Source organism: Papilio xuthus, unplaced genomic scaffold, assembly GCF_000836235.2.
Source record: "Papilio xuthus unplaced genomic scaffold, Pxut_1.1 DF827679.1, whole genome shotgun sequence".
Lineage (NCBI taxonomy): Eukaryota > Metazoa > Arthropoda > Insecta > Lepidoptera > Papilionidae > Papilio > Papilio xuthus.
This window is the reverse complement of record NW_013530970.1, coordinates 744,887-767,620: the sequence shown is the minus strand read 5'-3', so window position 1 is coordinate 767,620 and position 22,734 is coordinate 744,887. Positions and strand designations below refer to the sequence as shown.

The 22,734-nt window shown below is 37.0% G+C and overlaps 2 protein-coding genes across 3 annotated transcripts; one reads left to right on the top strand and one right to left on the bottom strand.

The window, feature by feature from the left end:
* Window positions 1-1,041: 1,041 nt before the first annotated feature.
* On the bottom strand, window positions 1,042-14,641 carry 14-3-3epsilon (tyrosine 3-monooxygenase/tryptophan 5-monooxygenase activation protein epsilon). The gene is made up of 5 exons (XM_013312276.1): window positions 14,444-14,641; window positions 12,582-12,745; window positions 7,213-7,368; window positions 3,336-3,494; window positions 1,042-2,078 (listed from the first exon to the last, which is right to left on the bottom strand). The coding sequence occupies exons 1-5, from the start codon at window positions 14,505-14,507 to the stop codon at window positions 1,833-1,835; spliced, it is 789 nt and encodes a 262-aa protein (XP_013167730.1). The 5' UTR covers window positions 14,508-14,641; the 3' UTR covers window positions 1,042-1,832.
* Window positions 14,642-15,263: 622 nt separating this feature from the next.
* LOC106117830 (PHD finger protein 12) lies at window positions 15,264-22,695 on the top strand. 2 transcript variants are annotated; one of them, XR_001227899.1, is made up of 15 exons: window positions 15,264-15,433; window positions 15,563-15,747; window positions 15,828-15,971; window positions 16,291-16,505; window positions 16,866-17,014; window positions 17,235-17,309; window positions 17,652-17,785; window positions 18,544-18,659; window positions 19,225-19,412; window positions 19,553-19,792; window positions 20,513-20,799; window positions 21,067-21,208; window positions 21,376-21,584; window positions 21,910-22,297; window positions 22,329-22,695. XR_001227899.1 is itself a non-coding variant. In XM_013312292.1 (14 exons), the coding sequence occupies exons 1-14, from the start codon at window positions 15,386-15,388 to the stop codon at window positions 22,085-22,087; spliced, it is 2,310 nt and encodes a 769-aa protein (XP_013167746.1). In that variant the 5' UTR covers window positions 15,264-15,385; the 3' UTR covers window positions 22,088-22,695. The 2 variants fall into 2 exon arrangements, 1 of the variants encoding a protein (XP_013167746.1); XM_013312292.1 differs by having other exon boundaries at window positions 21,910-22,695.
* Window positions 22,696-22,734: the final 39 nt, after the last annotated feature.

Here is a 22,734-nt window from a genome sequence, read left to right as displayed (position 1 = left end):
TGTTTTTAAATTTATGTTAGTTTTGATTTAATTTATGTTGGTATTACCTCGCTGCGTTTGTGGTACGTTAAGTGTTGCCAACTGAAAGTGTTAAAGTGAACGGTGTTAACTGGTAGATATATTTGCTCATAATGTTGGCAACACTAAACGTGTCGCGCAAAGCGATAGCTAAGTTATTTGTGAATATTTTTAAGTTATATGATATTATCAATGGTGGATGCGCGCGAATCATGTCTTATATAATATTACATCGTTTCCCTCATATAGAAGACAGGATTTTAATTATAGATTTTTAACCTACAGATGAAGTCAAAGTTCACCAAACTTTGACTTGAAAATTTTATAAATAAACCACAACAAGGCTTTCGTAGGTCATTTCTGTCGCCGTTAACCCTTTACGCATGTTTATCTCGTACTTTTTGTTTTAAATTATATAGTTAACAAATGTAATCTGTATAAAGAACCCAGTCGTAAACAGTTGTATGATGACTTGCGCGCATCCATTATCCGTGCTACGCAAGGTGCATAAAACTATGTTTATAATTATTTTTTAGTATACTCGTGATTTGTCGGCGCCAGTTCGCCGAGAGTTTAGATGTTATGTGCCATCAGCTATTCAAATCATTTGTCCAAAATACCAAAGCACCTCTGATTAGTTTAGGCGGGACCTGCAATGATTTCCTTCAAAAACTTCAACGAATTGTTTTCAGTAAAATATTAAAGTCGTATAACATCGAAAGAATCTGTACTAATTATCCAAATGTATTTAATTGTAAATAAGTTGTTAAGCTTTACGAATTTATTTTGTCTGTGTTGCTGCGCGCGCAGGACTCGCACGAACAAAGTCTCTTGTCACAAACGCGCTGTCATAATAATACGAATATTGGAATTATAGTTTCTTATTGTTTATATTTAATATCCCTGTGCAATAAATGATATTTTGTATCAAGTATATTTTTGTCAAACACCTTACCTTTTATGTTTGCTGCTGTTTGTCATCAACACACATTCTCGAGAGTAACACAAATAAAACAAGACACATTTGGACTTTTGAATTTTATTATTAGATTTACACTGTCATTTACAATAAATTTGCATGTAGATGGTAGGACATAAATCAATATTGCATAACACTAAGGCTAATTGCATCAGTATTTTTATTTTGTGGATAAATTAACAAAAATATATGCAATATTACAATTCAAATAAGTATATCGCTAATATCTTACTCGGGCACGCGCCTGGAATGTGTGCCGCGACCGGGGCGCAGCCCTAGCGCTCTATACTGCGACTGCTCGACAAGTATGCGAAATTAAAAATAAATTAAATATACAAAATCTCTATCACAATACTCGTAAGTAATTAAAGCAATTCAAGTGTGAATACTCCAAATGTAATGCGCGGGGGAGGGACGCCCGCCCGCCGCGCCGCCAACCAACCAACCAAGCAAATGCACAATCAATGTTACACGCGGTACAAAATACTTAGAAAATTTACAATTCCCACTTTAGAGAGTAGCTGTCGAGAGATGGCGCGCAGAGCGGGAGACAGGTCACACGACCTTCACCATACAAATACATTCTTAAGAACGAACAGTTAAAATGCGATACCAAAGTACTAGTTTTTTTTTCTTAAACATTAGACATTCGTCGTTTATAGAAAAAGAAAGGTTCGATATATCAAAACAACAAGTAGTACATATGGAGTGTATACGTAACTGGTAGATTTGAGGCGGCTCGCGCTCGCAGGGCTGGGACTCAGGTGGTAGTATAGGGCGAGGGAGCGAGGGGCGAGGGCGAGGGCGAGGGGGCGAGGGGCGGTGGCGCGGCGCATTACGACACGTCCTGGTCGTCGACGTCCTGCGCCGCCTCCTTGTGCTCCGCCTCGCCCGCCTCGCCGTCGCCCTGCATGTCGGACGTCCACAGCGTCAGGTTGTCGCGCAGCAGCTGCATTATCAGCGTCGAGTCCTTGTAGCTCTCCTCCGACAGCGTGTCCAGCTCCGCGATCGCGTCGTCGAACGCCGCCTTCGCCAGCCGGCACGCGCGGTCCGGGCTGTTCAGGATCTCGTAGTAGAACACCTGCCCCACACACAACAACCATATTCTCAATGTACAGGAGACAACAATCTAGAGGGTCGGTACAGTACGTACTACCCTCATTTATTTACAACTGGCGACACTAACGTGTGACGTAGTTACAAGTAAAGATTAAGAGATAGCAACAGTTCGTCACCGCATGAGGCAACACTATCTGTACTGAGCACTTACTTCTCACTATTGCGCCATGTTTCGTACGCAAACTATGATATGCGTAAAACAAACATATTTCTCAGCGCTTAGGAAAAATTGAAACAATCCATTGTTATCAGTGAAGCTAATAAGCTAACATATAGATATGTCACTAGATATCTGATAAGAATAATCAGTAGTATTTAAAAATAATTAAAATTAATTAATAACTTTAGTTACATAATAATACAAAGTTGATAAAGTGTATATTTGGATCCAACCGTATTTAAAAACTGACTGAAATTGTAAACATGTGTATAATTCTATTCTTTCCAACAGGAACATATCTGCAATGCTATGAATTGTTGCATTGGTGATTCAAGAACGAAATTACAAAAAAACCCACTGTAGTTTCTTAATCAAATTTGTGGTTTACAATGGTAAAACCCAATTCAAATGTTATGAAACACACAAAAGGGATATCAAATATTAGTAAATTGTAACATAAATAAGTTGTAATCAGTGTTTCAAGGCCCAACATTATTAATAGCGGGGGCATAGCGAGTGAGACAATCTGACGATATGTATGTATGTATTATCAGTGTACAGATTATAAGCTATCGATAAGGTCGCGGGTACGTTGAACCCAGTTTATCTGCGCCCGCCGCCAAGGCCCGACCTTCAGCCGACTGAGCCGCTGACCAACTGAGCTCTATCATTGATGCGCTACTTAATTACTACTGTTTAATTACTCTAGGGATCGAGATGGTACGGGATCTTATCAAATGCCTAACTAACTTTGGTGAGCCAAAGTTACACTACGTCGTTATTAATATGAAGACGCAAAACTTCGAGATCCATGGAGAATTCAATAAGGATCTTGATTTAGAATTAATACCAGCATAATGAACGTATGGTTTTTTTTACAATGGAAAGGCATAGCTCATTTTACGAGGCGAAAGTAATTTTACCCCTTCGACGAAACGACTTGCATGTTTTAAAAGATAATAGCTCCTATCGTTCGAAGAATCTATTCGTCCAATTTTGGCGTAGTCAGTGTGACAAGATGTAGCGAGGTGTGTCATAGTGGTGTCAAGGTATACGTACAGAGAAGTTGAGGGCGAGTCCGAGGCGGATGGGGTGCGTGGGCGGGAGCTCGGTCATGGCGATGTCGGAGGCGGCCTTGTACGCCACCAGAGAGTTCTCTGCCGCCTCCTTGCGGTCGTTGCCCGTCGCGAACTCCGCCAGATACCGGTGGTAATCACCCTGCAACACACAACACCATGTTAAATTACAACAGAAACAACAACATAGCACATGCCTGTTATCCAGATGGGGAGGCAGAGATTACCACTACGTAGCTATCGCCGCATCATATTCGTATATCGACGCATACAAATTAAATTAAAATAAACACAACATTATTACCAACAGTTGCAACAACAGGTATTGACAGTTAGTCTTTACTTTAATATTATAAAGAGGAAACATTTTTATGTAATAAATATATAAGCTGCAAGACCAATTTCAAAAACTCTTTTACCATTAATTACTAGATTTATTCATTTTCGCGCATATGAAGTCGCGGACAAAAGTAGAATGCGTACGGAATCTCTGCACTAAGCAACTTTTAAGTACCCATTAATGGACATTGTTTCCGGACACAATAACTACGCACAAACAGTCTGCGATGTGACGCAGCTATCAACAAAGGCAATGGTGACCTTTATCACGATAAGATAACAACTTTCTTATCAAACATACAAATAGCTAGTACTAAATGACATATGGGACAAAAGAATCGTACCGCAAAGTTACTTTAGACTTGACTTGAGTTTAAAGAAAAATAGTTATCGCCCAGTTAAAATTTACGTAAGCTTGATTGGAAAACACCATATTTTTTTGGTATATCAACATTTACTATCATATTTACATTTAAAGTGGTTAAGATCGAATTATGATGTTATAAGGATAGTATTTTCAATGTTCTACGAAAGTACGTTACGGTTTAATAGAGTTTGTAGCCACGAGAGTAACAGATCTCTACAAGCATAATAAGTTAATTTGACAGATGCGGGCGCCGCGGACACTTGATGTTGCTAATTGAAAGGATTAGAAATTGTGAGGGGGAAATGCGGCTTGAAATATGACGGTTTGTGGAACACATAAGACAAGTGAAGAGACATTTGAATATAGAAGTAAATGCCGCTAGAGTTAAATCAAAGATATAGTATTGCGTGAAGTTGACTTGATTAAAAAATAAGTTGAGTCTGAAAAGACTAAAGATAAATCTGGGGAAGACGACTAGAACAATCTTTTAATAGAGATGTTCTGTCAGTAAATACCCTGGTATTAATGAAAATCGTTGTCAAATTCGGGTCACAGAGGCGATATTTTTCGTCTTTTTAAATAATATTAAGGTATTAAATGTCGCTCTATTGACCCGTGGTAATGAGGAAGCGAGTGGTGCTGCTCATTACGAGGCTGGCCGGCGGTCGCGGAGGCCGCAGGGACAACGTGACGCATACGCAATTGTTATTAGAACAATGTATTGTTAACTGTAAAATTATTGAAACACCTCCATATGTTGACAGCCAAATATAGAATGACTAGAGATGTACGATTTATTAATGTGCTTTATCGAATCGATAATTTTTGCTTTATCGTTGTTAAAAGCCGTAGTTAAGTAGACAGTTAACACAATTTAAATTTCTTTAGATTCTTTACAGACATACAGAATATAAAATATATAGTGACTAAATGGAAATTATGAAAAATATTAGCTGTATCGAAGAGAAAAATCAAAAAGTTATTAAAACATCGATACTAATTTAACGAAACAAAACAATCGATAATTACGAACGCTATTGATATAGCCCGAGCAGCCCTACGCGTCTCTACCGACAGGAGCTTCCTACTGCATTTTCTTCTACATACCAGACAAAACGTAAAATAAATGCGTTGCTTTAAAGCATCAAACAGTAGTAACACTTGTAGACATGCTATACCTATATGGAGTACCAATTAACCACACCATGAAAATCCACTATTAAACACGTCCAAATAGTGCGTCACGACATAAAAATGTGACTAATAGTGAGCCTTGCTAGTTTGGAATAAAGTATAAAATGTACTAAGGTATAGCGGTGTTATTTGACGTAATACAGGGAATTAGGGTAAGTCAAGTCATTACGCAAAATATCAGTAGATAAGCATCGGTTTGGTCATTTACAGTGTAGTTTAATTTATTACGCTTTGGAAACAAATGAGAACATAGCTTAAAGCTGGTCTAAGTGTGCCCAAAGAAAAAAAAAAGAATCCATCTTATCATCAACAATCATTGATTTCATGGAATTTTTCAAGAAAACTATTGGAAGGCATAAACAAATAATATTATTTTGTTTGTAAATCAAAACGGATTTTTCCCGTTGAGCCAATCGGTCCAATGGGAAACAATCCGTTTAAAACAATGTTGGCCCAGTTAGCACCATGTGGTAGCAACGTAGACCAGATCATTTTCTTTTTTTCTCTACATCGAGAGATTTTCTGACATGCCCAAGATACGTATAATTTCGTCTGTCTGAGTGTTCGGCGGGCTTGTAAGTTAACAAGTAAAGCGACACTAAACGTCATCGGACATGAGTAAACGTTCATTCAGGACGGCTGACATCATGCCGGCATGCCTCGAGGCGCGCACACGTTACAAGCCCGTTGTATTACGCGCTGTCTGTGACTAACTATTGACAAGACGATCCAACGGTATGGAGCATTGTCATATAGACCATAGCACAATTATTTCAAATTAAGCTGTTTATATACTGTCACCAAGCTGTCGCCCGCGTGGAATTAAAAACTTAATTTGTAGCCTATGTGTTCCTCCAGACTATGTTCTACATGTGTGCAAAATTTAATCAAAATCCGTTCAGTCGTTCATGAGATACCTACTAAGAAACATCCATCAATCGTCAAACCAAATCGTTGGACTAACATTTTATTTAAGACAACATATAATTTGTATGAAAAGAAATGAATCTTCAATTTACATTTCCATTGAAACAGTTGTAAAACTAATTTGTACTGTAACAAAGTGGATGCAATATAACTTTATTATCTCATTTCCAAACAAACTAAAATATGATGCTATTTAAAAATTATTACATAAACCATTATCTCCGTTAGCGAGTAATATATTAAATCAGAGTACTCAGTATATCGTATATGAATTTATATCAGTCGGGTTGCATTATCAAAAAAACTCCGCCTTGAGAAATGCAAGTCATAGTATATCTTATGTACCCGTAATTCCAAGTTACAATCTATATGCGTGGAAAATGGACGAACAGGTCGACATGGTCTGGAACCTTCTACGTGCTCGGGATCGCGGGATGGGGGATGGGGGATGGCGTGCATTACGCATGCCCAGGGACGGGGATTATCGATTAGTGGAAGGGGGCACAGGGGTGGGGGGAGCGCGGCAACGTCCCGGCCGCAGAGCACGCAACATCTCGTCCTTCGCCGACGCTGAGAGCCGACTTTTACGACGGACGTGACCCGGCCCCGTCTCCCCTTAAAGGGAGGGACTTATGAAAAGAAAGTCTAACAACTATATATTTAACTTATAATAATGGGATCCGTAAAAAACGATTTTATAATAAGTAAATGCCTAAAATTAGAATTTAATACAAATAAAATGATAAGATTAATAGGACTCGAACACTGTCAAAACAAATGGAAGTATAGGCAATCATACACCTATAATAAATCAATAATAGACATACAGACAGAATCACTGTTTAAATGTTCATGAAGATACTCATAACGGGGCAATATTAAAGTCTACAAAATCATAGGGGCAGGGTAGCTTGAGCTCTTTTTAGAAACAAAATAGTCGCATATATAATATTTTGACCTACGTTGCCGCCACAGTCAGATGTTACGTCATACACTTAAGAGATAGAGTCCTGGTTGTGTAATGTTTGCCTACCTTCATTTTGTAGTAGAAGACCTTGGACTCGCCGGTCTGCGAGCTGGGGATAAGGTGCTTGTCCAGCACGCCCAGGATGTCGGAGCAGATGTCGCGCAGCTCCTTCTCCACTTGGCTGCGGTAGGCGCGGATCATCGTCAGCTTGTCTTCAGCGCCCTATTCACAAACACATATTAATTACCCATGCTCAACATAAAAAAATTATATCAGTTTCTTTTATAGTTTTGGAAAACGTTTCAGACGTCTTAATTTTTAATTTTGATTCGGTAATACTAATCGAAGTCTAGCACTAATACAGTGGTTCTTAAAGATTGCAACTCGATGTAGTTAAATTTTATACATACTGTTAATAAACGTAAACAATTGTCAGAACAAAAATTCAGTTTGATAAAATACCACGCGTTTGAAACACCTTCCAATCAGAGCCGACGTTCATTCATTAGTCTAATCCTATAAAACAATTTCATTCATTTAAATATTTACTATTAACCAAATCGGTATCGTAGCGTGTGGTATTAAAAATAGTTAAGTACTTAAGACTAAGAATTTACTATAAGTAATCTTTAGGCACGCCAGCGCCACCGGGCGGGCTGGCGTTAGTATTATTGGATCAATAGTAAATCTGACCTCAAGTCAACAACCTTGACAAACCATGCGCCGGCTCTCATGCCAAAGCCAACCAATGTGCGCAAGCAAAAATTTTGCTGTACAAATGTACGGAGTTTATCAATTTTATTAATAAAACATGAGGAAATACATAAACAATTGACTTCTAAAGAGGAGACCAGAGTCATTCTTTTTGTCCGAATGATTAAGGGGGATATCATCATGTCCGCAAAAATCAGCTCAGCTGTCTAGGGTACAATAAACAATTGAACTGATTTTGACGAAAGATTCGAATGATCGTTCTATTCTTTAGCTCTTCTACTCAGGAATTTTTTGGTTTTTATTCATTATGGTAGTAAACAACAAACTTAACGATAACGTACATGGTTGTGTTCTCTAGATGAAGCCTCGAAATATTTCCGTTCATATTTTGCCGATCCTCACAAACCAAGCTTAACTATTGAAGATATAATATTTCTTCCGAGAAATATTCTAACAAACAATATCGAGAAATGCGACACCAAAGCTTCGAAGAAGCGACTTCAATGTAGCGCCTGTATTAGAATGTTTAGGCTTCAATATGTAACTACTTAGGTAAATTGTAAGCAAATAAACAAAGAACTGAACTTATTTTAGGTACCTTCTCGTAAAAATTGAACAGTGATACTTAAAATGGGTCTTAATTAAACTGTTTTTGTACTGCTTATGCCGCTGTTCTATATTAATTTGTCCAGGTGTCCAGGCAAGGCGGACAACTTATGGTTGTCAAATCAATACCATATTTAGTAGAGGTAATGAGTGATTTGGTCAAGGCAGGCACTTATTTATGGATGCTATCTGAATTATCATTACGAGATAACGCCCCTTTACACTATATTACAATAGAAATCTATTTGCGATTGACTAAAGCTTACTTTTCACCCGTAGTGGTAGACAGAGCTTTTCTGTTCGTGCGATCCTGCATACTCGACTAGATTTGTTAATTATTATTTGTCCATATCCACCCTATGCCATGCGAGGATATTTTATCGAACGGTCGATTGAATCTATTATATTTAAACTATCAACTTAACTGAGTTGCAGTCAAGCGCTTAATACGCTTACTATTAACTCTCTAAGATTAACTTGGCTAATGGAAGCCTACTGATTTACCACCTGTTGCTCAAAGCATGTACACAATTCCTCAGACTTGGATTTAAAAAATAGTAATATTAAAAACCCGGAAAACTGGATTCTTTTATTATTACAAAATAGTCCAGATAAATTTAGGTATTAAACGAATTATTGGGATTGAGCAAAAATGACACCAAACACGCCTGACCATGCTTTTCGTTATTTGCATCCTAGACCGTTAGAACAACGAATCTACATTCTATAATTAGACCAAAGTTACAAGTGTGAATGAACCTTCGGAATGTCTATAGTACTCATGACTGAAATACTTCTTGGGCGAAACCTTACTTGGGAAAATATAACAAGAAACTTACAAAAAATCGTAAATACACTGTTCCTTTAAAACCATCGAAGTAACTTAATTGCTCGGAGAGTCCCAGGTGACAAAGTGGAATAACGACCGTCCCCTTTACACAATAATTAGAGTCGCCTAGAGCGATCCCTAATTTTGACACAAAACTCGATAAAAACCACTTAGTTTAGACCTCAACATTTAGCAACTTTTTAGGTTTACTAAATATTAAATAGGCTTTAGACGACGGCATTTATTTGGGAAAAAAAATAACAATTTATATTTTTATGAAAAATATTTGATTTAATTCTTTTGTAGACCAGAGTAGCTATTTGACGTCCAGTTTCTTAAAGTGCGCACTTAACTTAAAGTGCTTTTTTCTTGTTTGAATCTTTCGCTTATTTAAAAGCACAATTTAAGTGATATAAAACAATTAAATACTTTCTTAGTTGCCGTTTCTCTAATATTTTTTTCAAACAAACTCGTAACTAACAAACACTAAATCCTAACTTGAAGTTAGTTAACAATGATTAAATCTAATTCAATCAGACTCAATGGGTAACTAACTAATGTTACAAAACAAATCGAAAGCCATTACTTTTTTAAGTCTGACTATATCTGTTTAGGCTTCAGAAAGTCTGAAATGATAAGGCCATAATACCCGAGAAAATCTATCACGAAAGTGAATACTATTATTGTGAATTATAGTTAAGCAAGTTTTTTTGCTAAAACGGCCTCATTCGATTTTTTATTCACTAAATTACCAGAAAACATTTTACCAATAAATTTAATCGCGCACATCCAAAAAGCAACTCAATTAACTAATTATAAGTGCAAAGGCCTGCTGATACATTCTGTTAATTGTAACAACGTCTAGTTCATTTTCATTATTTAAAGTGCACGCGTAACTAATTGATATTAAATTATAATTACAATAATTAATTATTTTTTACATGACTTTCATCCCTCTAATATTTTACTATTATCAAATGTTTTATAATGCAGGCGCACACGTAATCATAGACAAAGTAGTCTTCCGTTGCGTTCTTCACTTCTTAAGTCATCATATGTTCGTCTAGTCTAGACAAACGAGTGTAGAGCACACTCAAGGGGACTACACTAGAACATATCTGTATTGCCCACTTAAAACTTAAGTTACTTTAATGCCCATGACCAATTTTTTTTTTATTATGCTATCGATTCCAGGTCTAAACTACGAATTTGTGATATCAGAGGAGTCCACTATTGCTTATCTGTATTTATCTTTATTCATTCAGGAAATATTATATTTACAAATACAATATTGATGGTATTTCAGTACTAATCAAGTTTCGCTTTATATTTAAAACTTCACGACTGTGTTGTAGACAGGTAGACAGTATTTACATCTATAAAAAATATCGACATTTTTATATAATTCGTCAGCTTCTAAAGTCCTTGGCAAGACGTTATGTTTACTCGTGTAACACAAATTACCTTTAGTAACAATTATTTTATCCTTCATTATTGTTTGTATTTGTTATGGCTTAAACAAAAATTGTGATACGCGCATGATAAAATGATATACATTATCGATAGTTACACAATATTTGTTATGATAACTGATATAGTTCTGTGGCGTTCCTTGTAAACCTCAAAGGAATTTATATACAAAACATCTGTATGCATTTTTATGTTCAATTTATAAACAATATATATAATATACGATATTACATTGTATTTATTTTGTAAGAAATTACATACTACTTGATTTAAATCCGATTATAAGCACATCCTTTTTTTATATAAAAATTTGTCATTCAATTTGTTATTTGATGCACGAAAAATTGCAAGCCAGTTGTCATTTCTATGAAATGCCTGCAGGAAACTGTGTAAATTTTATTACTTTCAAATATACATATAATTCATGAGAGCATTAAGATTTCTTCCTTTACCATTAGTGCTGATAAAAGAGTACAAAGCGCGCGTATTTAATAATTTTACCGTATTCCTAAATTCATCATAACATTCATGTTCTTTTTGCACTAAATGCATTTTGTTCGTCAATTTTCGTGGAAAACCCTATGCTAATTTTGAATAATAACCGTAACCTCTCTTTGCCGTTACATCTGTATAAAATTATATAATTCGTAATAATACAGTGGAACATCGATAAACCAGAAACCTCTACAAGCGACAATCATTGTCTGATCCCGACGATCGATATCCACAAGGTTTAAACTCGGGTTCTCTAACCTCAAAATCATATGCGAGAAAATTGCGATCCCTTGGACTTTCCTTCCAGGTTCGACTGCAAATAAAGTTCGTATCTCACGATTGCAGTTAAAGTTTCTATAATGCTCAAAGTTTTCATACTAAACTTTTATACGGCGTTTGTAAAGAGAAATAAAATCGAGGACGCATTTCAGTGCCAATAAAGCCTTGCTATGAGTCATACACGACCCAATTTTACTGGCTCTACTGCATTGCCCCACCCCATTAAATTCCGGAAAACTCTAAACACACCTCCTCTGTGGTTGAACCTATTACTTTTTATGCATATTACAACTCAGAAATATCGAAAAATGGCTAGGAATATCTTAAAACTAGTTTTAGAAGGAAGTCACGAAGATTACTTGGACGAATTTTCATTCCAAATTGGGTTCCTTCCAATTTTTGCTGTTACATAACAGAGACAGGAAGTTCATTGAACTTTTACAGCAGTAAGAATTTTTGGTTCATGTAACTTTTCAGCATCCCCTTACCTAATTTTCTAAACACATTTTCAGTGCTACTACGTTTTTAGCATACCTGTAGGTGAATTGTGTAACAGTGCAAAATGTGCTTTTTTACATAAAATATATAGACTATATTTCACATTACAATATGTAAAAATGTTGATTTTGTCTGTCCAATAATACAATGCAACAGGTGAAAATTTGTCACCTTATAACTCAAAGTTCACTTACATATGAGCAAATATATCTTGTACTATATCTCTTTATATCTATTATGTATCACTCACTGCTGCAATAATGCCAAATCTCATCACAAAACAAGAACCACATTGAAACAACTCAAATGCAGTCACAAAGTATACAAGTTGCTTTTGAACTCTTTTGTTAACTTACCAAGAGTTTCTATTCAATGTTCAATGCAAAAATATATTTTCATCCTCATTCCTTTTGAGAAAAACTTGAGGTAACTACATATGTTTTAGTAGATTTGTTTAAAAGTTGTTTAATTATAAACATATCTATTGTCAAAAATGTTCATACCCTATGTTGGAGATAGAAAATGTGTTGTGTAGGTCACTTACTTTTGTTTCTTCCTTTTGTTCAATTGAAGAGATGATCCTCCAAGAGGCGCGGCGTGCACCTATGACATTCTTATATGCAACGGAAAGGAGGTTCCTTTCCTCCACTGTGAGTTCATTGTCTGATACATTGCGTGAGGCTACATTCTTCATCGCCTCAACCATTTCTGTAAAGAAACATATTACATTTAGTCACACTATAAAAAAATAATAAAAAGGGGCGTGGTAACAAAAATCTATTATAAATTGTGAGTTTTTTTTTAAATAAATCTCTGCATAAAACAAGTTGTCATCCCTGTTATTATCTTTGATGAAACAGACAACAATATGTTGCAAACAAGGATTTTGGTCTTAGAAACTCGGGTAAGGACAAAATATCTTTCTTTTGGTTGCTAAAAAGAAATTACACTCTTAGCCACAAAATCTATAAATATAAGCCACTATTGTTTATTATCCTCTTTATTGCCATATTTTTTTACATGTATCAATTGGCTTTTTTACATGGCTATTTTTACTTAACATTTTTCTTCAAGTGTAGCCTTCACTTCTTTTTTTATTTCAGTAACCATGGTATTAGACAAATGGATAATTTTTATACTATATTAATTTACTTTTATGGTTTAAACATATAACTATCTCAAAAGTATATGTACAGTTTAATTCTTACATAATGGTGTGTAGAAAATTATTATACATGGTTATTTAAGTTCAAGGCATCTTGTTCATACAATTTTAATTTTATAATGAAATCATGTAAAGAATCATTTAAATTAATTAATTTTGTGCATTTATTTGAATTTTTATCATTTTTTAGTGTTTTAGTTGATATTGTAGTATGATTAAGTTAATATTCAATTGTGTTCTAAAGTTAATACAATTTTATAAGTACACCTGGTCATAAATTTTAACTGTTTTAAAAATGCTGGTAGGTGAAAGTTACGTACGCAACGTGAATAATAAATATGAAACTAACACATTTTTCTCGACTTCGTTAGTGAGTCAGTGAATAAAGAATGACTGCTGTCAAGTCGCGCAATACTCATTTCCTAATCGATAACTATGAGATACTGCAATTTTGAGTTCTGAATCGTGATAAAAATACCGTTCGTGCACCACTTGCTACGGATGAGCGTAAAGCTTTCGCTCTGATACGGGGTCACAGCGTCTGCGATATCAACGCCGTGAAAGTCGCTCAAAGATAACCTAACAATAGCCGCTGTTTTAATTCAAACGATGAATAAAACGATTTAACTTGCGAAATTCACAGCCCACTTCGATATGAATAATAAGTGAAACCTCGCGGGAATTGCAGGTCTATCGGTAAATTGAGAAACAAAAAAATCTAGATCATTCCGATACCTTTCATCAAATAATCGTTACAAGGCGCGACATGCATGAGTGAGCTCGGTGACATCGATCAGACTTACTTCCCATTCATGGGGAAAAAAGAGTATGACTTTTTCATCTCGACATTTGCAGTGAATTCAAATGAAACGCAAAAAGAACGATATTTGAAATCATAAAACTTAAACATTTTTATATAATAGAAGGTTTTGGAGTCGGTTAAAACGAATTCTTCTGTTTTATCATCGTAAAAAACGTAAAGGGCATCCCACCGGCGGATGACGCATCGATCGCTGACCAAGCCTAACGAATGCCATTGATTTGTTACAATTGAACAAATGCAAGGCTTATAATGAATGCATTATACATATTTTTCCGTTTATAGTGATCCCTTTATAATGATATGAGTGAGTATTTGAAGAAATTTTTCAGACTATCACCGATTCGTCTTTCAACTGTCGGCGAAATTATCACAAAATTTCTGTCCTAATACTAAAGAATAAGTGGAAATATCTACTTACCATCATAGCGCTCCGCCTGCTCGGCTAGCTTTGCTTTATACACATTATCTTCCCTTTCCGACATTGTGGATGACAAATGATTTTTCACTAACTAAACCGAATCGCCAGGTCACTAATTCACCAAGATGGCCGCGCCCGCCAACCGAATCCGAATTCGATCTTCAACTAAACTCCGCCCATGACGTCAGAAAAATGGCAGCTTCCGTTGAGAAATAGTTGCCATATATATCTCAAAAGCTGTAAAAAGTTAACATCCGTTTAAAATATCAAAATGAATTACTGGGTGAAGGAATGGTATTTATCTTAAAAATAAGAAGTAAATCAAATGACACATTTAAGAACTCAAATTACATTCCTCCGTTAATAAAACTACGGTTTCATTTTGTATGTAGATGCAAACAATTTCGGACAACTTTGAAAATCTTCGATGAAATTTTATCATGTATAGAAAGAGTTAGCTTATTTCTGAGATTTTTATCAAACTCAAATTAAAAAATGGCAAAAACTATTTAAAAAAATATATGGCGGCATATTTGCTTTAAAGGGAAAAGAAGAAAAACGTACCTACTCTTTTATGGGAAGGTGTGTTACGTACTCTTTGATTTGAAGTTAAATTTTGAAAGTCGGTTGTGATGGCAATACCAAAGCAACTGTCAGTGTCAATGTCAAACAAATGTCATAGCTTCCGTACCGCCATCTTTTGCCGACTGAATTGTTTTCGTTTGGTTTCTTTTTCATTAAACTTATAAAGTTAACTTTCCTATTTCAAATTTGAATATATGCGAGTTATATTGTTAAAAATAGAGAACAAATAAAACAATTAAGATTTGTTAATTACATTACATTAAAATTTAGTTAATAGTCTAGCTGGAATATTTTTTTCATATTATATATGTTCTAACAGCTATTCCTCCTTGTCTCGAATTGTCTACTATATAAATAATGTCTAACATTTCGTATGATCTCGACACCTCGGGTGGTCTTATGCCTGTAAGTGTATTAGTTAAACGGTTTATCTATCTATTATAAAAAATAGTTTGGAATAAATTCGACAATGGGCTATACTAAGTAATTATACTAAGGGTCGGGTTAATCTAATAAAGGTTAATGTCATTTCAGTTTATAAGGGCGATAATTAAGCCACCCGATGAAGATTTGATTCCACCGAAACCCAAAAAGCCTCAACATCCATATTATAAAAGACCTGGTAAGGGTCACAATCATGATTCCTGTGACGCTTGTGGCGAAGGAGGTGACTTAATTTGTTGTGATCGCTGTCCAGCCAGCTTTCATCTTGGATGCTAGTAAGTAATATAAGACTGAACACTTTTATAATTTAGCATTTGCTTAAAGTATATTAATATTGGTTCTTATAATATTACAGTGATCCACCATTAGAGGTTAGTGATATCCCCACTGGCTTGTGGTTGTGCCGTGAGTGCTGTGCAGCTGATGAGAAGCAGTCATCAACACGAAGCTCCAGAGCTCAGTCACCGGCTGATAAGTCTGATACTGAGAAGAGAACTAGGTAACTAGGTGAATTAGTGGTACTGAATGTGTTGACAAATTATTCAAGAGTTTGCATTGCTGATAAATTTACAGTTAAACATCTTATCTCTTAGAGAGATTGATATATCTTATGTATGCATAAATAGCTGTGTAACAAGATATCCCGTGATTACAGTAAAACATAAGAATTAAGCTGTTTAAGCTTCTGTTATTTCATAATAATAATCACAGCTAGAATCCTGTTTTTTACGAAAAGTATACTAATAAAACCCTAGAAAAAAGTTATATATCTGTAATTATCTTAGCAGTAGTTTACAATATCAAAGTACTATAAACAGGGCAAGTACATCAGCTAAGAAGAAGAATAAAGAAGATGACAAGGAGTCTGAAGAAGACAAAGAAACAGAGGAAGTCAGCAAGGAGCCTGAAGAAGAGAAGAAAGAACTCACACCAATGGAGATTCTCGTCAAAGCGGCTAAAGTTATGAACCCCAAGCAGTTTGAGTTGCCGAGAGAAATGAGGATACCAATGATATTTCCAGGAACTGAAAAAGGTAAACATTTATTTAAACTCAAACACCGCATGATGGCTATCTTATTGTTTAAAATTGCCAATAATTTTAAATAAAATATTAGTTAAAAAATCAGTAGCCAATAATTTAATACATTTTGAAAAGAAAAAACGTTTTTATTTAGTCAGCATCTAAAGAATATCCTACCAAAATATCTTGACAATTGATTCAGTAGCATAGAAGGAAGAAAAATATATATTTTTTAATCATTTGAACAGTATAAGATTACCAATTTCGTTATTAGATACTTTTTTTAATATAAAAACAAAAATAATACATTTATACTGTTCATTAATCCTAACATACAAAATGATGTAAAATAATCAAATTTGTGGTATTCAGAGGGCAGTAAGAACGGCAACGCTACAGTGGTGAATGTGGACTCGTGGGGCTGCGTGCCGCTGCCGGCCAAGGCGTGCTATGTGTGCCGTGGAACCTGCAAGCCTGCACCGCTGCTGCAGTGCGACTATTGCCCATTGCTCTTCCATCAGGTAGAACACTTTGTCCACTCATGTGATTTTCTAATTGCTCAAATTTTGCCCACTTATGCAATTGTGTATTAGGTCTCACATAATACCCACTTATGTCATTTTTTACTAGCTCAAACTTTGCCCACTCTTGTGATTGTCTGCTAGGTCCAACATTTTGCCCACTCTTGTGATTTTTTTTACTAAGTTTTGTCACTTTTTAGCATTGTATTATTTGGTACAGGATTGTCTGGATCCGCCGCTTACCGCTCTTCCCACAGGACGATGGATGTGTCCCAATCATGTGGAGAAATATATCGTAAGTGTTATCAACAAATCTAGAATGTATTTTAAATTCAAGTCAAATCCAGAATATGTTTAGCTGACGCTTTAAAATTGAATAAAATAATCGACCTATTTTTATAATTAAAAAAATATTTTAAGCTACTATTCTATTAATTTTCTAACAAACATGCATTGATATCCACATCTTAGTAATATTATAAAGGGGAAAGATTTTATTGTTTGTCTTGAATAGACTCCGAAACTACTGAACTGATTTGAAAAATTCTTTCACTGTTGGGAATCTACACTATCCCTGTATAACATATGCTATGTTTATTACCAGGTTAGTTATTATATATTCGTAATATAATTTCAGGACTGGAAGCTGGTGAACTCTATATCAGCAACGGAGCGCGTGGCTCTGTGGGATAAGTTCTCTGAGCCGGTAGACCAGCACGCCATCAAGATTGACTTCATACGGCGCGCCAGGAGAGCCAGGCCTGCCTTTAGGTTTGTACCAGGTTCAATGGACCCTGTATCCCGGATAATAGTGGTGTGTAATCTGTTAGTAGCCGATGTTCAAATATCTGTACTAATTATTGAGATGTTACTGTAATTGTCTAAAAGATGATAAGTTATTACTGTTTGTTTTATATCATAAGGTGGCAAACGAGCGAGCGGTCACCTGAAATCGCTGAAATAGCGAAGTTACCGTTGCTCATAGACATACGCAATTGCATATGCGTTGCCTACCTTTAATCGACGGAGGAGAGGATGCATAGAAAGAAAATATTTTCCTTTTCCATGCATCCTCTCATCCGGAAAGTCCACTTTCACTTCCCATCCTTTGATTTAAAGAAAAAGGATGGGAAGGGAAAGAGGACTAAATTAGGCCTCCGGGACGCACACTCATCAGACGAAACGCGGAATTGCATCCACTTCACGCCTGTCTTCTGTGTGGTCGTGGTATTTCACTGGACGAGCCGGGCCAATTCGTGCGAAGATGTTAAAGCGGGCTCTACCACTGTGATTTAATAGTTGAATTAAAAAAAAAATGGAACACTATTGTAATTAAGAGAGTATATGTCGTCTTTCTACTACGTACAATCCTTACATAGATGTTTCAGAATTATTTTTTACAACTTATTCTTTGAAGATGTGTTTGAATCGTTTCGTAAAATTACATATTGTGTGATACATATTATGTATATGGTATACAATTGTTGTGCGTGTTGTGATGTGTTGTGATGTGTCGTGATGTACGTCAGAGTGAAGGCGTGGGGGTACCGCGGACGCGTGGTGGTGCCGGCCATGGTGCGGCTGCACTACCGCCGCCCGCCGCCGCTGCTGCCCAGCCGCAGGGAACATGTGCGATGCAATAATGGTACAAAACACACGTAAAAACATTCAAAACCAAATCCCACAGTTCGCGAACACAACTCTAATAGTTCGCGAACACCACGCAAATTGTTCGCGAACAGAGTTTAAATAGCTGTTGCATATTTCGTCCGGAGACATTCCCCTTTCGTTCGGATGAATTTAAAAGTAAAACTAAGTAGCCTATGTCCTATTCTAGACTATGATCTATGCATATTCCAATTTAAGTCTAGATCGGTTTATCTGTTCTGGAGTTATATGGTTACAAACAAATGAGAAATAAATACATATATATTTACGTTTTGTTCCAAAATAATACTCGATATTCAAGTAATAAAGCGAAGTAAACAATTCTGCTTGTATATAAAAATACGCATCGATGGTGAAATAAAAAAAAAAGAAAGTAGCCTATGTGTTCTTTCAGACTATGTTCTATATCTATGCCAAATTTCATTGGTATCCGTTCAGCCATTATGGAGATATTTTCTGACAAATATTCATCCATCCATCTAAACTATCACAATTAAAATAAAAAAAAATAATATTAATAAGATTATATGTTATGTATGCAGTATTAAAAAAGCTGCAGGCAGGCGGAGTATACTCTGAGTCTGATGATGAGGAGGGCGTGAAGGAGAAGCACCGCATCTGCATGAACACGGGCTGCCCGCAGTACTCGGGCGGCTCCTGCCCGCTGCGCCCCGCCAGCGAGGATGACGCAAACGATGACCTGGATGCCATCACAACTCCTCAACAGAAGGTAAACGAAAGATATCATTTTTTTATTCTTTTTAAAACTTTCTGATGGTGAAACTACCTCTATACATGGATAGGCTATAAGCTGTCGGCATTTTGTGCCTATTTAGTCTGTCAGGAACTTCAAGGGTGAATTCTTTGTAGGAAGAAAAAGCGGATTCATCGAGTGAGTTGTCAGACTCCGACTTCGAGTACCTGACGAGCAAGGTGAAGCGGCGGCGCGTGTCCGGTGGCTGGGGGTGGGGGGGAGCACGCGCAGCCAGGACTGACCGCCTGCAGCTGCGCGACGCTGGTGTAGACCAGCTGCTGGCTGCCGTCGATAGACATCTGCATCTGCTGGATGATCGCCTCGTCAAGCTGCTCGCCTGGCAGCAGCTGCAGCAGGTACACCTTGGTCACTTCGCACTTGCAATGTATGCATTACATTTTATGCCTTATTTCCATGTCTTAAAGTTGATTTCACATTAAATGTATTCAAAGGTTATGTTTTCCTGGTAGTTACATCTTGCTTCTTACTAATCTTTAAATGAGAATGTTTGGATGGATGTTTGTTTGTAGATATCTTCAGAACAGAACAGTACAGGAATTAGGCATAAACAAAGAACAGTTTGGAAGAAAACATAAGCTACTAATTTGTTTTTTATTTTGCGCGGACGGTGTCGCGTGCGACAGTTAGAACAATAAAAACAGAGAAAGGTGCTAAATATATATATATATATATATATAGCGCCGTCTGTCGGATCCAATGTAAAACATTCCAAAATCAACAACTACTAATAAATTAAAAATTAATTAAAAAAACATTGTCCAGCGGACAAAATTGTGAATCTAAACCATTCCCAGATCCCCTTGAACACACACAAAAAAAATTCATCAAAATCGCTCCAGTTGTTTGACAGAAGTTCAGTGACATACACACTCACAGAAGAATTATATATATAAAGATATATATTTATCAAAATAACAATTTAGATGTAAGACAGTACTATATGACCCCGGTGCGAAATTTTACATTTGTTCTTGTATGTAGATGTATATCTAACATAATGAATAATACTAAGCGACTGTTTAAGTAAGAATTAAATGAATATGTGTGTGTAACAGATAGCATGTGGCGAGGCAGTAGTAGGGCGGTGGCGCGGGTGCGGTGCTGGAGGCGGTGCTGCTGGTGCGCGGCTGCTGGGCGGGGTGGAGCGCGCGCGGCTGGCCCGGCTGGGCGTGCGGCGCGCCGCCCTGCCTTCTGAACTCCTCGCACGTGCAGACCGCGAGCGCATTGCACGCCTCGTGTGGGGCGCCCCGCCCCCACCACCTCAAGCCACGCCCCGCGACACCAGCGCCCTCCAGCCGCACCTCCCTGTGCGTGCTGTGCTCACACCTGTCAAAGTTGATAGGTCAGTTACCTTACATATGTGTTAGGGGTTAAGCACTTGACTTGTAATTTGCAGGTCCTGGGTTTGAATCCCGTTATATATCAATGTGTTTTTTTTTCTTACGATGAAAGAAAACATCTTGTTGCAACCTGCAAATATCTGTAAGGAAATTCAAAGATATATGTGAAGTCTACCCGCACGGGGCTAGCACTGACTATGGTCTACTAACATAGGGTAGGCTCTGAGCCCCTCAGTGGGGGTATATAGTGAGGTGATGTACGTGTACAGAGAGGGTGGGGAGGCTCGGTTCGGGAGCGGAGTGGCGATGCGTCTGTCGAGCGTGTCAGTGGGTACACACGGATGCGAGGTGCCGCTGTCCCCGCACTGCCGGCACGCCTCCGCGCAACACGCACTTATATTCTGCGATGAGGTACTTTTAAATTTTCTTTTCTTTTTTTTGATGCAATATTTAAGTTGATTTTCTAGAAGGTAAACAGATGGACTAGGTTATTTTTTAATTCTGCGCTGATTAAGTCGCAAACGTCTGCTAGTAACACAAAAAAGTGAAAATTATCAATCTGTGTCTTCCTTGTCCAGGTGACAGGACATTTTGAGCTGATCAACTACTCGGAGTTCGGAAGCCGTGTGAATGGTGTGCTGTACACGTGCGACTGGTCGCCGCGTGAAGTGGGGGCAGATCGCCCAGCGGAGGGCGAGGGTGCAGCACCAGACCCGGTACAGGAGGCGGATGCACGCGCCGCGGCTCTCAGAGATCTAGTACATAGCAGGCAACCACCGCCACGCAGGTAGATACTTACTTTAACTTAATTGTATGTTAATGTCGCACTTAGAGTCATTAAATGATTTCCTTTAGTGTAGATTTAATATGGGAAATGTACACAAGAGCCTTACTGACCATAATGACAGTACAGCAGTCATTCATAGAGTATAAAAGATAAAAATATCACCACTTTTCACTTATCAGTGTCTTGCGTTAATAAATTTTCAATAATCGTATGACAGTAACATATAATCGATTTAAGAGACTTCTTTTGTCCTTTGCTTAAAGTCAAGTATCAGAAAATTAACAGTTTAGTGTTAACTTCCTAATTATTATTAATCTCGACTTAGGCCCAATGGCGCCCTGACAGTGCGTCCGTCTTGGGAAGAAGACGAGGAGTGCCGGTGCGGTAGTACAACGCCAGGAGGCGGTGGTGCCTGGGAGGGCTCTGCGCTGCTGCCACACGGCGCTCTGCTGCAGTTCGGCTGCTGCCGGTACGTGTTCAGCATCGCCAACGATGACAACTGAACAAATAGTATAAGTTCAGTCTTGTCAAGGATGACCACAACCACATGATACGTGTTCAGTCTTGTCAAAGATTAACACTAACCAATTAGTATGTGTTCAGTCTTGTCATAGATGACCACTGACTAAGGGTATATGTTCAGTCTTGTCAAGGATGATCGCTGAACAATTAGTATGTGTTCAGTAACGTCAATGGTGACCACAAGGTATGTGGTATGGTATGATATGTGGTATGGTATGCAAGGTATGATCTAATTATGTTCAGCATTGAATATAAGGGCTTTGTAGTATAAAAACTATATTGTTTAGGTTCCAAGTTACTTTTAGACATCCAATATATTGTCTTTGAATTAAAAGCTTTTATTCATAGCATGACTTAACTTAATAAATAGTTCTGTCGAAAACTAACTACGAGATAGTTGCCCTTCATTCAATTTTTACTACTAATGTTTAGAAATAATAAATAAGACTTATCAATAAAACATACTTTTAATATTTTAAGTTTTGTTATATTTAATGCAATAGTTATGTTATATTGTGAGCAATTTACTAATTAAAATTAAAACTAGGAGAAAAGGCAATGTTCTGATTCCCTCACTTGTTCCGACTCTTCCTATAGTATAAGATTTTTTTTTACATTAATTAAAAAA